This window comes from Micrasema longulum, unplaced genomic scaffold (genome assembly GCF_059751315.1).
Source record: "Micrasema longulum isolate JH-2025_06_02 unplaced genomic scaffold, ASM5975131v1 h1tg000682l, whole genome shotgun sequence".
NCBI classification, from domain to species: Eukaryota; Metazoa; Arthropoda; class Insecta; order Trichoptera; family Brachycentridae; genus Micrasema; species Micrasema longulum.
This window is the reverse complement of record NW_028277878.1, coordinates 475,940-489,964: the sequence shown is the minus strand read 5'-3', so window position 1 is coordinate 489,964 and position 14,025 is coordinate 475,940. Positions and strand designations below refer to the sequence as shown.

Here is a 14,025-nt window from a genome sequence, read left to right as displayed (position 1 = left end):
GGATGAAAAGACAGTTAAATTATTATTTATGAATTGTATTTATCGTTTACTTATAACACAATACAGAATGTATCGAGTTTTAATCTTGAAAATGCGGTGCTAGACAATTTTACAAAATAGATATTTCAACTTTTTTTTCTGTTATTCTCTTTCAAATGTTTTTTTGATACTGTGCAAAAAAAACAACTGCATGTCGGACTAAACATGCCAAGCTACAATGAATAAAATCGACGTTTTGTTGTCCTGTTTTTCGCAACTCAAAAATAAACAGATTTGTTTATATTTTTAAGAAAGATTATCAGAAAAACTTTTGTTGCGTAGGTATTATCTAAAACCGTACATATTTGTTACCGTACGTCCGAAGATAGCAGATACAATTGGACGCTTAGTTCCCATAGTGAACAATTTATCGAAAATAAATAAAACGATAGAGACACGCCAAAGGTAAATCAAAAGTTTATTAAAAATAGAATTCGCTTTCTAGTAATTATTATTTCTCTTGATGACGTCAGGTGTGAAAAGCGTATAACGCCACTAGTTTTATGCAATATAAACCTAGTGGCACGTGTAAGTTGATAAGTTGCAACAGTTTAGGACTCTTCAGTTGAAAATTAGTAATTTTGTATAACAGAACTAAGTTAAAAGTTATTTACTAGCCTACCCGCCAACATTTTAGTACAGCCAATCCAGATAGTAAATAATTATTATCAAGCTGTTCTAAGGGGAAATTTATTTGTAAATTAACATTTTACAGATGTCTTCTCTGAATTCGCTCAAGAACCAGTAAGGGCACTTTCAATATACCTTTACATTATAGTGTCATATAAACAGATATATAATATTTTAATCTGATTTCGACTAAAAAGCTATACAGTTGTTAAAAATGATTTGTCAAATGAGGTTTAATGTTACTCTTTAAACATATTAAAATATTTTAAGATTCGTATAAATTGGTTAGTAAAAAAAAATATAATCGTATTTTTTTTTATCAAAAACTGTATGCCGGTTTCTTACCTGAGGTGTTTTTGTCAGGTCTGTCTATTTAGACAATTTTATTTACAATTGCATTCAAAGAACGTAATAACCTAAAATTTACCAAATTTTTTTGATGTCTATTGATTTAATATAATTTATACAAGTGGCAAATATTATTCTGTAATACATTTATCATAGTTATAAATATACTAACCTAATCCTCATATTTTTCGATTGCTAATATTAATAAAAGTCATAGAAACGTCATAAATTAGTACGTGGAACAATACAAGGCCCAAATAAGTTTCTTGAGGGATACCACTTGATGCTACAAACCTTTTCAATGAACAACAGTAGATTTTTACTGACAAATATCTCCATCTTGGATAGATAACTAGTAACCCAGATGAACATAGTACCCCTTAAGATCAAACCCCACTAGAACGTCGGTGCGCTGCACTGCGCGGCATGTCGCAGCGTCAAAAAAATATAATTTTCACTGTTTTGGATGAAACAAACGGCACTAGAGCTACGTTAGACTACGCAGTATGATACGGCTTGGAAGAGTTGCTCCCAGGATAACATTAGTATAGTGCGCTTCACGTCACTGCGCGTTACAAGTTAGTCTGCATTCAGATAAGTTTTTTTTACGTTATGCTCTTTTACAAATAATTCATAGAACTTTTCTTCCGACATCCTGAAGTAGGAGAGCATAAAATCTGTCTGGATTTATTTTAAGATGTAGTTTTGTTAATGTCAAGGCGTGTGAAGAATACAGTTCTGTGTGTGAAAAAGAACCAGAATCCTGGGCGAGTGTTTTTGACTCGATCGTTACCTTTAGGAAGAAATAATAAAAAAATCGCGTGCATTTGATGCTCTAAGGCAGTGCCCTGTATGCCAACGGGTGTGAATAGAGGGATGATGATGACGAATAGTGTGTAACATTTTCCATCTTCACTGCGTAATTTGGGATTATCATGCACCCAGAATCTTTTCTTTCCTTTTTTCTGCCTCCTCACAATGCAGAAACTGTTACAATATCTTTGCCAGAGTCGTCTATGTTGTAATGTTAATATAATGACGCGTACTGTCACGCTACTGTAGCTGTAGTGCAAAGATTTTATGACATAAGTACTTTGTCGTAGTTAAGGTTATTTCAAATTGAAATAATTATGCCAAGCTTCATCATTTTACTACAAAATTAAATGCGATAGAGCAGAAATTATGTTCGACATCGTACTTAAAACTATTTGGGTATCGTAAGCAAAATACAAAACGGCCTTTAGTATTTTACATATTTTATGCTGCTCCTTTAGAAATTGACTTGAATTTCTTTATTTCCAAGTATCCGGAAAGAGGCCCAAAATAAAAAAGGGGGAAAAGAATTTAACTGTGCCCATATACAAGGACAAACATATTGAACAAAAAAAAAATTTTTGAAATTAAAATGTTATATGTAGCAGAGGTACCGTTGACAATAATTTAATTTTCTAAAAAAAAGCATTTAAAAAAAAACAACAATCAATTAACATAACTCTTAAAAGGCTTTGCTAAAAACTTCCTTTACACGCGGTGATGTAACATCGTGTTACCTCAATCAAAAGACAGAATATTCTGAAGTTCAGACATTTAAAAAAAACACATGGAGACCTTGCAAAATTATAATATATTATAATATAAAATTATAATATAAATAAGGCCCGCCATAGCAAAATAAATTCAATCACAAACTCGTTGGACATATAATTAGTTTGCACTCCCGCTAATTGCCAATAACCGACTGATTGAACTTTGTTTTCTTTTTGTTTTTGTCTCTTTTACACACCAGCCACAGAACAACATATCTGCGTTCCTTATTATAAGTTTTATTTTCGTGCTCTTTCTTATATAGTGAAACAGATTTTTTGTTGTATTAGAATCAATTTCATTTGTATGAATAATTTATTATTTTTTGCATGGTAAAGATAAATATTTTTTTATTAAAATCCAGGATATTTGTACAAACTTCACTTTCCAAATCATAAATACGAAAAATATATCAAGTCTTGTATCCTATGTAGAGTCGTGTTACATCACAGCCACACAAGAGTTAGTAGAGCTTTGCCTAAAAGTTTTTGTTGAATTACTCTAAAAAAAAAAATCACGCTTACCCTTCTACGTGAGCATAATTTGGTTATTTTTTTTAGAACTGCGAGTATTTTGCTGATTTGAAAACATCGATTTTTCTGTTTTTATCGACTAGACTAGAATTAAAATAAAAAAGCATGATACTCATGGTAATAACATCGACAAATTATAAATATTGTAATTTATTATGCATAACAGCGTTCTTATACAAACTACATAAGAAAACAGTACACACATTTCCTGTATCTTACATATTATTTGTCCGCATAGACGCACATGTCATAGTGTTGGATATACTCGTATTATACTCGTATTATACTCGTATTCACTGTCAAAATTTTCCTCACTTTATATTTTGTCTCTGAATACGATTGCTAGTTTCGTTATTTTATGTTTTCTAAGATAATAAGGATCGTTGAAATTATAATTTTCCATGTCAATAAAACTATTATGGAGTTATTCATAAAGTTTTTTTTTTTTTTTTAAACTCGACAATGATGTCATAGTCTTTTAAGAAGAGTTCCATTATATTTTTGCATTACAAATTGTTCCTTTATTTGTTTTTTATGGACCACGGAACACTATTTTGATACTTTGATCATCCATTTGCTCCAGATACCAGCCCTGGGACGTATAAGGATTGCAGTAAAAAAATATTTTTTAAATAAATGTTTCACCTTGGCTTTGCCGGAATCAAACTCGGGACCTTTGAAGGAAAATGCTTTGACCACTAAGCTACAGATGAATTAATATCCACTCGATGTCCCTTTTCAATATTTTTTTTAGAGGGTGGCTATCGAGTTGAAAACAATTGTCTACAGTTCTGATTCTGTACCACGCATTATAAAGAAATATAAACATCGGTTTTAATTATTGTTTAATTGTACTCTAATATGTTTATCTGTATTGATAATTCCACGATGTGAGTAAATATAAATGATGGTTCACCTTTTAGAATTTCCATACTACCCCATATATGGAGGGTACGTTATTATTTCAGTTAAGTGACTTATGTTTGTAATTAGCGTTTAAAGTCAAAATGGTTTGAAAGGGTAGGAAGATGAGAGTAGACAGGTAAAACACAAAGTTAATTACTTATGGTTTTTTCTATATTTTTCTTTATAAATAGCGATTGCGTTATAATGCTATTTAATCCTCGGGGCAACAGTAAAGATGAAACATAGACACGAGAAATATTTTTGCTTTTACAAAAGAAACTTAATCGTAAATTATATTTCCTCTCGCAAAACTTTTGTTTCCAGAAACATCGTTGGAACAACACTGTTTAACGGAGAGTGAAGTATTTAACACTGAATAATTAGTCTGCAGACCTATTTAGGAAACTCAAGACTCCTGTAGTTTTTACTTTTAGAACAAAACCAAGATAAAAATGTTTCTGAAAAAAAAGGGATCGAATCTTTTCAAAATTATGTTATATTAGATTATAATTTTATATTTGTGCTTTATTAACCGTGATTGGAATAACTTTTACAGATTAATTTTTTAATAAAAATGGCTTTTTTAAGGAAAAACTATCGGTTAATCTCTCAGAGTATAGTTTTAAAGAGAAGCCTTTAAGCTATGTTGAATAGAAAAAAAGCGTTTTAATTTTTTGAATTGGTTTTACTTTGATTCTTAGTTTAACAACAAAGGTATAATAAGCGGTTTCAGTTTGCGCTCGCAATCCTCAACGCAAGTACCAACGGATTGCTGTAATCTGTAGCAAAGTTTGCGGTCAATAATCACAGAATTGTTTTTCTCCGTATGGGCGACTCTATTACGTTATTACTCAAAGGCCGATCTGCTGTTCTTCATCCCAATCAGTAAATAGCAAGAAAGATCACGACGTCACCATTGTATTAAAGGTATGCAGGTCCAATCAGGTGTTTTAATCATTTACATCAGTAAGCTTTTTTGTGAGGCTTGTTGATAGGGATAAAGGGTTGATAGGGAGCTCTTACACCAGTTGGAGATTACAGAATAAAAAATCTCCATCGATGTGTATTTATTACATGAGTACCAAACATCCAACAAAAAACTGAAAGATATTCAATTACATTCCATATTTGTCAAAACATCTTCGATTCTCATTTTCTCAAGTTCGATTTATTAGGTAAACTTTGAATTTCGAAATAAATATGTGTGTTTTACTTCTTATAATTGTGTTTGTTCCTAAATTCAAGTAAACAAAATGTGCAAGCAATTTATTGAGGAAAAGCCTGTAAAATAATTACCATCAAGTCCTGGTGGCGGCGGAGGGAAGGGTGGTAGCCCCCCGTCCAGCCTCCCCGAGCCCTCACCGCCGGGCGCCCCGTCCTCCCCGTCCTCAGTATCCACCTAGAATGTTAAACCAAACATCAGTCTATTTACAAAATGCTCTTAATGAACCGTGAAAGAGAGAACAAATATTAGACAGAGGTGGCTATAGAAAATGGGACTCCAGTATGTAAAGTTATAAACGCTGTCGATCTAACCTAACCTAACCTAACCCAACTCAAACTTAACTATCCTCACTAAATCTACTCAGAGTAACCACAAACGTTAGTAATTTTGTTTAAATACATCTAAATGTCTTATCCTATCAAGTAACAGGTATCAAATTTAATTACATTATTACAATAATAATTAATATCATATACGTGTTTCATCTAGATATATGATATAGTATGATTATACAACACACTTAAGCATCCCCTATTGTGTCAAAGGGGAAAGGAGTACGTAACTTGTATTTATTTCAATATGGTCAAATAAAATAAAGCTTATTTCACAAATATTTTGTATAACATAAATTTAGTACTGAATTATATTGTACCTACATATATACGAGTATACATAAACGAAAAAAAACTAAAATATATTCCCCGGCACAGGATTTCCCAGTAAGGAATACATTATAACCTAATAATGTATATTTTTATCAATAAAATACTAAATAAATGATAATAAACAGAATTTTCGATATAAGTTATCTTCATATTAACATTGGTAAAATACTTTACCATGCCCTCGAAAAGTCTTCTTTTTCTAATGGAATAATTGGATCGGGGAAGAGCCTATAATAATCACATTAAGTTTTGAAAAACTAAACAAAAACTAATTATTAAAATTATTCTTCATTTAAATTTTACTTTACCCTACCAATTATATTAAGATGATGAACTTTCGGAGCTTAGAAACATTTATTACTAAGAGTATTCAAAATATATTTTTATGGGCCAACATATATGTTATTATCAAATAAACTAAATAGATCTATCTGAAAAAAAGCTAGTGTAGGCACTATAAATTTCTTTTTGTAAATCATGAATCGTGCAAAAAAAATATTTTCCATACCTACAAAACTGTTCAATCCATTCCTTAAGGATAATAACATTGCAGAGATTAATGATTTGAATACGTTTTTAAATTATGTATGAAAAATCAGATTTAAAAAAAATTCATTGTTTACATGTAGTGTATATTTTTTTTGTCAACTGACATTTTTTTTTATTATTGGCACTTTCTAAAATTTTTGATACCTATCATAATCTTCGAGTAACCTTTAATTATGTTTTTTTAAATGTGTACCCACAAAATGGTTTTGCTATTGTGGAATTTCCTTTTTTTTTATGTAAAAGGGTGTTTTTTATTTGAAACAAATTTATTAAAAAGAGCCAATAAAAAAAACCAAACAAAAAAAATTTCCATAAAATTAAGGTTTTTTTAAAGATGACTCGACAACATTAGATTGCTAGTCTATCATAAACTGACTGAAGATAACACTTTATAACTAAAAAAATATTTAAGTGCTTTTATAATATCCATAGTGTGGGTTAAAACACTTGACGTAGAAGAATCTGGGTACGATTCCCCGATGCCAAATCAACAATATATTTTTTTTAAGCTTGGGTATTCTGTATTGTAATTCGTCAATGAGATTGGGCCTCTTGGCTTTTTGTGGTAAAAAAAATATATCAAAATATTCACTTTACTGCATTTAAAAAAGGAAAAAAATAGTTAAGTGTGATTAGAACTTTGAGTTTCTAAAATAAAGTCCTCAATCCTCATGAGGCCACAAATTTACCTACCACATGGTCATAAATTGGAAACAAATTAAAAGAAACATAATTATCAAACCACTATCCGCATCTAGTGATGCATAGGGCATATGATAGTGCATTGGTATAATACTGCAGTGTATCTCGACCATCCGTTACAGGAATATAAGGTAATAAGTTTTATACTGTAAGTTGTTGAACCTCTCAGGGATTGAGCCCAGGTCCTCAAGCATAGAAAGCGAATGCGCAAACCACCTCACTACGAGGCGGATATTTCTCTACCTGATTACCTTTTTCAGGATTTTTACCTGGTTTTATTTCGCACACATAACTTTATTTTTCTTCCAGCTAAGCACAGAACCAGTAAAAAATAATTCATTTTCAATTTCGTGAACGCAAAAAAACGCATTTTTAGCATTATTGTCGATTTAAAATGTGCAACAAACAATCAATAAAATTTTAATCCATTGTAAAATGTTGATTTAACTTCTTTTACCTAAACAGAGTCGATGTTTTCCTGGAACACAGCCTACTGTACTAAATAGTAAGGAGTAAATATATCTACGATAAAGTTCGCAATAATTTCCTAATATCTACATCAAAATTAATTCAAAGATTTTGATCAGATGAATAACACTTAATTTGCTATGATATTAGTATTTAATTTCGTAGAATTACTTATAATTTATTGATTATCTGTTTTTAAAACAAATATTTGTATTTTTAATAAAATACATTGTAATTCATTAATACGGTTACTAAGTTAATAAAAATATCGTATCATTACGAACAGTATTTTGATAAGATATTTTTATATATTTTTATTTGTTTCTCCGTATTACCTTCAATGCAATAAAATTACTTAAAGACACAAATTGAAAGTTAATATTTGTTTTACCATTTTAACTTCCATATACATAAAAGTAACTTTGAATAAATATTGTTGTATGATAATGTTGTTGACAATTTATGATAAAATAGTTTGTATGGCTAGCATATTGTATCATGAAAATTTAAAAGACTCAAGCATTTATAAATTAAATCGTTTTATAAATGTTAGTAAATATTTGTATATAACCACGCACTGTCTTTTTTATGCCTTCCGGTTTCGAGTCAAACTCGTCTCTTTTTCAGGACACTAATTACACTAATATGCAAATCCCAATACATGATCATATTCACTATAGTAATTGCACAAATTTAAAAAACCAAGGTACTGATATGACACATGCTATTAAGATTTACGACCAAAGTGCACAAATAATCATATAAAAAAAAATTGCAACCAAAATGGTGAAAGTGTATACTGGAATTTTTATAGTAATGTAAATAGTGTTCTGAGGAAGAGACGGGTACACGTCGAAACCGGTAGACAAAGAAAAGTCAGTAAGCGGTTTTATACATTTATTTGCTAAGATTGAATAAAATGTTTCACCAAAAAGTTTTATGCTTCAAATATTGATGGTATTTTTTATTATTTTCACATTTAAAGAAAAATATAAGTATATGTTAGTTCTTAAGGGAATTTTTTTTTCCTCAATTGTTTTCTTAATTATAATATATGTTTTATTTTTACATTAGATAACGGGGTTAAAATAATTCAGTCGTTATTAATGAAATTATTCTAGAGTTTTAGGGCTTTAAATAAATTTATTTTTTAATAACACGCAATATAGAACTAACATAAACATCCGATACAAAGCACGCTATAGTTAAGTACTTTACTCAAAATGTTTCATTGTTATTATTTATTAAGAATATAAGAAGCAGCTTTAAGCTTTATAATGCAGTCAAGCGTGGCGGCCTTGAAGACACGTCAACAGAAATATGTTTCTAGTTCATGCAATTTAAATACTAAGGAAAGCTTAAGTGCTTGAGCAACGGCCCAGTCTTTGAGAAAACTATTTCAAACATTTGAAAATTTGCCTTCGTCAGACATTATTCGTATCTGATAAGAATGAAAAGAGAATAATTTCCAAATAATTATCTAGTCCATGAATAAATTTATTGTTATTACATTTTGATGCAGGCAAATAATACCAAGCCGGGAGACATATGTACATGGTAATATAAAAAAATAATATTGTTAGTACTCTCTCTCTCTCTCTCTCTCTCCGATGGCGCTACAGCCCATATAGAGCTTTGGCCTCCGGCAACTTTCGCCTCCAACTTGCCACCTGGAGAAACTGCGCTGCATCCTTTCTCACTTCATCCTCCCATCTCAGCCTGGGTCTTCCCACTAATCTCTTTCCTCCCGGGTGTCCGCACATTATTGTTTTAGGGACGGGTGAGTCAGGCATTCGCTGTACATGTCCGGCCCATCGTAATCTAAGCATCTTCATATGTGCCGAGATGCTCGGGGCCTGGAATATATTGTACAGTTCTTCGTTATACAGAATGCGCCACTGAATATTCTCTCTCACCGGTCCGCAGATTCTTCTGAGTACTTTTCGTTCAAAAGTGTCCAGCATTTCAGCCATCTTTACTGTTAGTGTTAACGCCTCACACCCATATGCCAATACAGTACGTATAATTGTTTTGTTTATGGTTATTTTGGTTTTCTTGTAGACGTTACGTGATTTGAACACTGGCAGCAAATAAAAGTATGTTTTGTTGGCTGCTGTGATTCTTTTTCTGATTTCTGCTGGATCCTCATTATTCTCAGTTATACTGGAGCCCAGGTAGGTGAATTGCTCGACCACTTCGAAGGAGTAGTTATCTTTGTATTGGACATAGCCTCTTGCTCTGTGCGATGGGTTTCAGCAACATTGTTAGTACTAATGACGTATAATTAAAAATACACGTTACAAGCGCAAAGAAAATGCCAAATTCAATTTATGGGTAATTTACCTTCCGCGCCTAACAGATTTTCATCTTGATTAGATATGATTAGAGAATACAATTCTCAGATGTTTTTTAATCCCGGGATTACTGATTTTTTATGACTAGTCCCGGGATTATTCCAGGATACGACCAAGTGGTTTCAATTGGGCAAAAATACATAAAAAACTCATGTGTTTGATGAAAATCGTTTATTTTTCTAAGATTATTAGTGGTAACACAACAACGTGTAGATGACCTTGACAAAAATAACAAAAATTGGCAATTTCTTAAAAATAAACAAAAAAATAAACTTGTTTGTTCCAAAAAAAAAAAATTTAATCATAAGACAAAATAAATGTTATTTTATTTGAAATTCTGAAAATACAAGCGCAGAAATATCAAAGCATCGGATATTTCCTTTCTAAGACTGCTTTTTAGTTCATTGTCAACATAAGCAGCAGCTGAAAACGTTCACTCAGGTTCTACACTGGTTAGAGAATAAACAATTGATATTTATATTCTAATTCTAAGTTATATCCACGATTTCTTCCATTTCAAAATATATTTATTTTACATCTAACGCTATTTATAAAACCTCATTCATTACGTACTTAAGGAGGATCTTGGGATTCCATGCTATAAATTTCATGTTGTAACTTTTCCTTCAGTGACAATTGAAGTTGGGTGCCTCCGTTCATATTCATGAGGTTGATTTGGTTGTTTTAATGCAATGTAAATAATATAATAGTCATTGTAAAGGCAAAACTGAATGCAAACAAGACCTGTTTGTGGCGATTCCGAAAAACCTGAGATTAGCCAAGTACAATCCCGGATTTTTCAGAGCAAGAAAACGACCCGGATCCCGGGATCCCGAATCCAAGGATTCGGGGATTGTATTTTCTACGCGTGATGCTACGCAGTAATAATATCTATACCTTAGAGGATAAAACGCGGGAGTCTACTTTTTGCTGTTTTGATGTCAAATGTGTAAAAGTTATCGCAATAAGCTGTTTTATACCTGAATACATTATTAAAGTCCACATTCGTCACATAAATGCTTTTTGAGTTGAAATAAAAATCTAAAGTTCACATAGTTTTAATGCAAAAAACATCAGTTGTCCGAGATACGCTATTTTAATATGTATTATTACATTCATAGAAATAGTTATTTTACATTAAAAAATCTTTATACACATAAATTATCTTATTTGGTTGAGAAATTATGTTTTAGAAATTGCCCAATCGCAAAATCTTGTTTCCTGAACATTTTATTTAATTTAAATCGGTAGTCAGATACCATCTGTAATTTTCAAAAATGTTCAGGAGAGCTGAAATACGACTCAATTTCAAGACTTCAATCCCCAAACTAAAATATTTTAGTGTTGCTTTTCAATAATGAATTACCATTCTACTCGTATATTACGATGTTTTTTTTTTGTTTTCTATGTGTATTTACTGAAATATTGATTAAAAATTTTGAAAACTAAAAAACAGGAAAAAATACAGATGATCCCTTCTGCCATCTGACTACCGAAATCCCGTGGTTCATCCTTTATAATATAAACAAAAATGCTTTTGTGTGTGATTTAAGAATGCTCAACTGTACTGCAACTATGGAAAGCAAAACTCATATTTCATTTCATTCGTAAACAAAATTCTATATAATCGGTATTTTTTTAAGTACACCTTTTAAAGGTATGACAGTAAGTATCGTATATATAGTAACAAGTTACAAATAAACACATATTAAGTTAGGAAATATGTGACCTTATTCTTACATTCAATATTGCACGTGTATCATGATTTGCTATAAGTTTTTTTTTTTTAATTTGAAACCAGCGTAATATTTGATATATCTTTGAGGTATAAAGAGTACCGTGTCTATTTATAGTGGTTAATACCACGGTTATGGTTAAACATGCTTAGGAAAGTGAATACATTGTATTCATACAATAATATGTTAACAAGGTTCATACATTTCATATCCAAAGGCTGTAAATCAAAACAGTTGTTATTGTGGTTAGTAACAATAATTCTATGTTTTGCTTAATCGGGTTTCAATTGTACATACAAAACTATAGTCCTAAAATTCACCAAATCCAATTGTTTGCATGCAAAATTCATTTAATAAAAACGAGTAATTATAATAATATTAATCGAGTTTTTACGTCAGCTAAAGAGAATTTTCTTGAAAATTAAATTAAATTAATAATTTACTGTGAAGCTTAGTAACAGAAAGCATCGTGGGAAACCTACCAAAAACCATACATTTTGGAAATGTTAGGATTAGAGTATTTGATTTATTAATTCATATTTTTCACCAGACCCCTTAGTTTGTCTTACAATAAAGGTTTTTGACACATGCGCACTACCGATCATAACTGTCTATGGACTAGAGACGACAGCCATAAAGTTAAGGGTGTCATAAAGAAAATGATGTTCGACCGAGCATTTTTTACATTAATTGAGAAATATCATAAATTTTAATATTTTTGAGTTGACAGCTTTCTTATCTTAATTAAATGCAAAATAAAAATACGTTTATTTGAATTTATCATTGAGCACTGATTATTTTTTGACAGTTAAGGCGGCAACCATCTAGTGGTTAAATTAAAAGATTCGAGGTGGTAACAGCACATGCATCAGATCATATTATGACATTTGAGATGACATGAAAAGCGTGGGCCGTAAAGTGCAATGGCAACACTATGTAAGAAATGTTGTAACGAAGGATTTTTTTTTGTTTTTTTCCACACATGTTGGTAAATCCGGCTCTGTCGTACCGATGAAGATAGTATTTGTAATTGCCTCCCTGTAAATTTCCAGTTACTGATCTGAAGACGACGTGGCAGAGTAATTGAGCAGAATAAAGTTAAAACAGTGTCTATTAAAGTTTTATTTTTCAATGTGCTCGTATTCATTAAGTTACCAAATCTAAACAGTTTTACGAAGTAAGAGAATCGTACCTAGCACCATCTCCTTATAAGCGCTGAACGTAAAACGGTGACCGCTAGCCGAAGTCTTGTCATGATGATAATGTGCATAGCACAGGTATACCAAAATAGACTTAGTGACATCCTGGCTGGGAATTGTGTAAGATAGTAAAGTGCTTCGAAAAAAAATAACGGAAAAGCCGCGACCCCCTCAACGCTCCCTCATTGCACAACTGAGCGCGGACCAGTGAGTGTACGAGGCGTGTTCAGAAAATAACGAGAACTTTTAAATTTCGCGGGTTCAGAGAGTCCGATTGTTAATTTTTTTTTTCATTATGTTAGTAAACATGTTTTTAAAATATGCTAAAATTTTCACTTGTATCTATTGTTTACTTTGTCTGTGGCGGCCGCTAAGGTTAGACGTGTTTTTATGAGCTCGGCGATTTTCGTTTCTAAAAAAAATGGATCAAAGAATTTGTATTAAATTTTGTGTAAAAAAGTAAATAAAGTAAAAAAAAGCATGTGCAATGTTTACAAAGGCCTATAGTGAGTCTGTTATGAGTATAACAAGAGTTTAAGAGTGGTATAAGCGTTTTCAAGATGGCCGTGAAGACGTTGAAGATGATGAACGGCCCGGAAAAAAGTGAATGAAACGGTTTTGAACGATCGCTGAATTGTTGATGATATTGGCATATCGATTGGCTCATGCCATGAGTGTTTTGGGTATGAAACGCGTGGCAAAAAAAAATGTTCCAATTTTTTTAAATTTAGAACAAAATCAGCGGTGAATGCAACTAATAATATTTCGAAGCATAAGTATTTTTTAACTCTCCCCTTCATACTTATGCTCTTCTAGTAAACATATTCAAACATAATATACACTTCTGTCCTTAACTCTTCTCTTTTATGCTTAAGAATTACGTATACATATATATATACATATATATAGTCGGATAATTTATATAGCGCCATTTTTGTGAAAATCACCTCAAGGGCGCTGTACAATTAATAAATATCCCAGTTCGTCTTGCAGCTACAGAGCGCATGGACGGTTGGGATTCTAGTTCCCCTTTTTCAATTAAGATAAACCAATATATATAACAGATAGGAGCTATATTACAGGACGT

At 31.4% G+C, this 14,025-nt stretch overlaps 1 protein-coding gene across 1 annotated transcript in view; it reads right to left on the bottom strand.

The window, feature by feature from the left end:
* LOC148279673 (uncharacterized) overlaps positions 1-14,025 on the bottom strand; it is a gene marked incomplete at its 5' end in the record, with an annotated part of 532,408 nt that overhangs the window by 77,439 nt on the left and 440,944 nt on the right. The window contains one exon of the mRNA XM_088229586.1: positions 5,337-5,439. Within this exon, the coding sequence (XP_088085712.1) occupies positions 5,337-5,439 (103 nt within the window). The remainder of the gene's footprint in view (positions 1-5,336; positions 5,440-14,025) is intronic.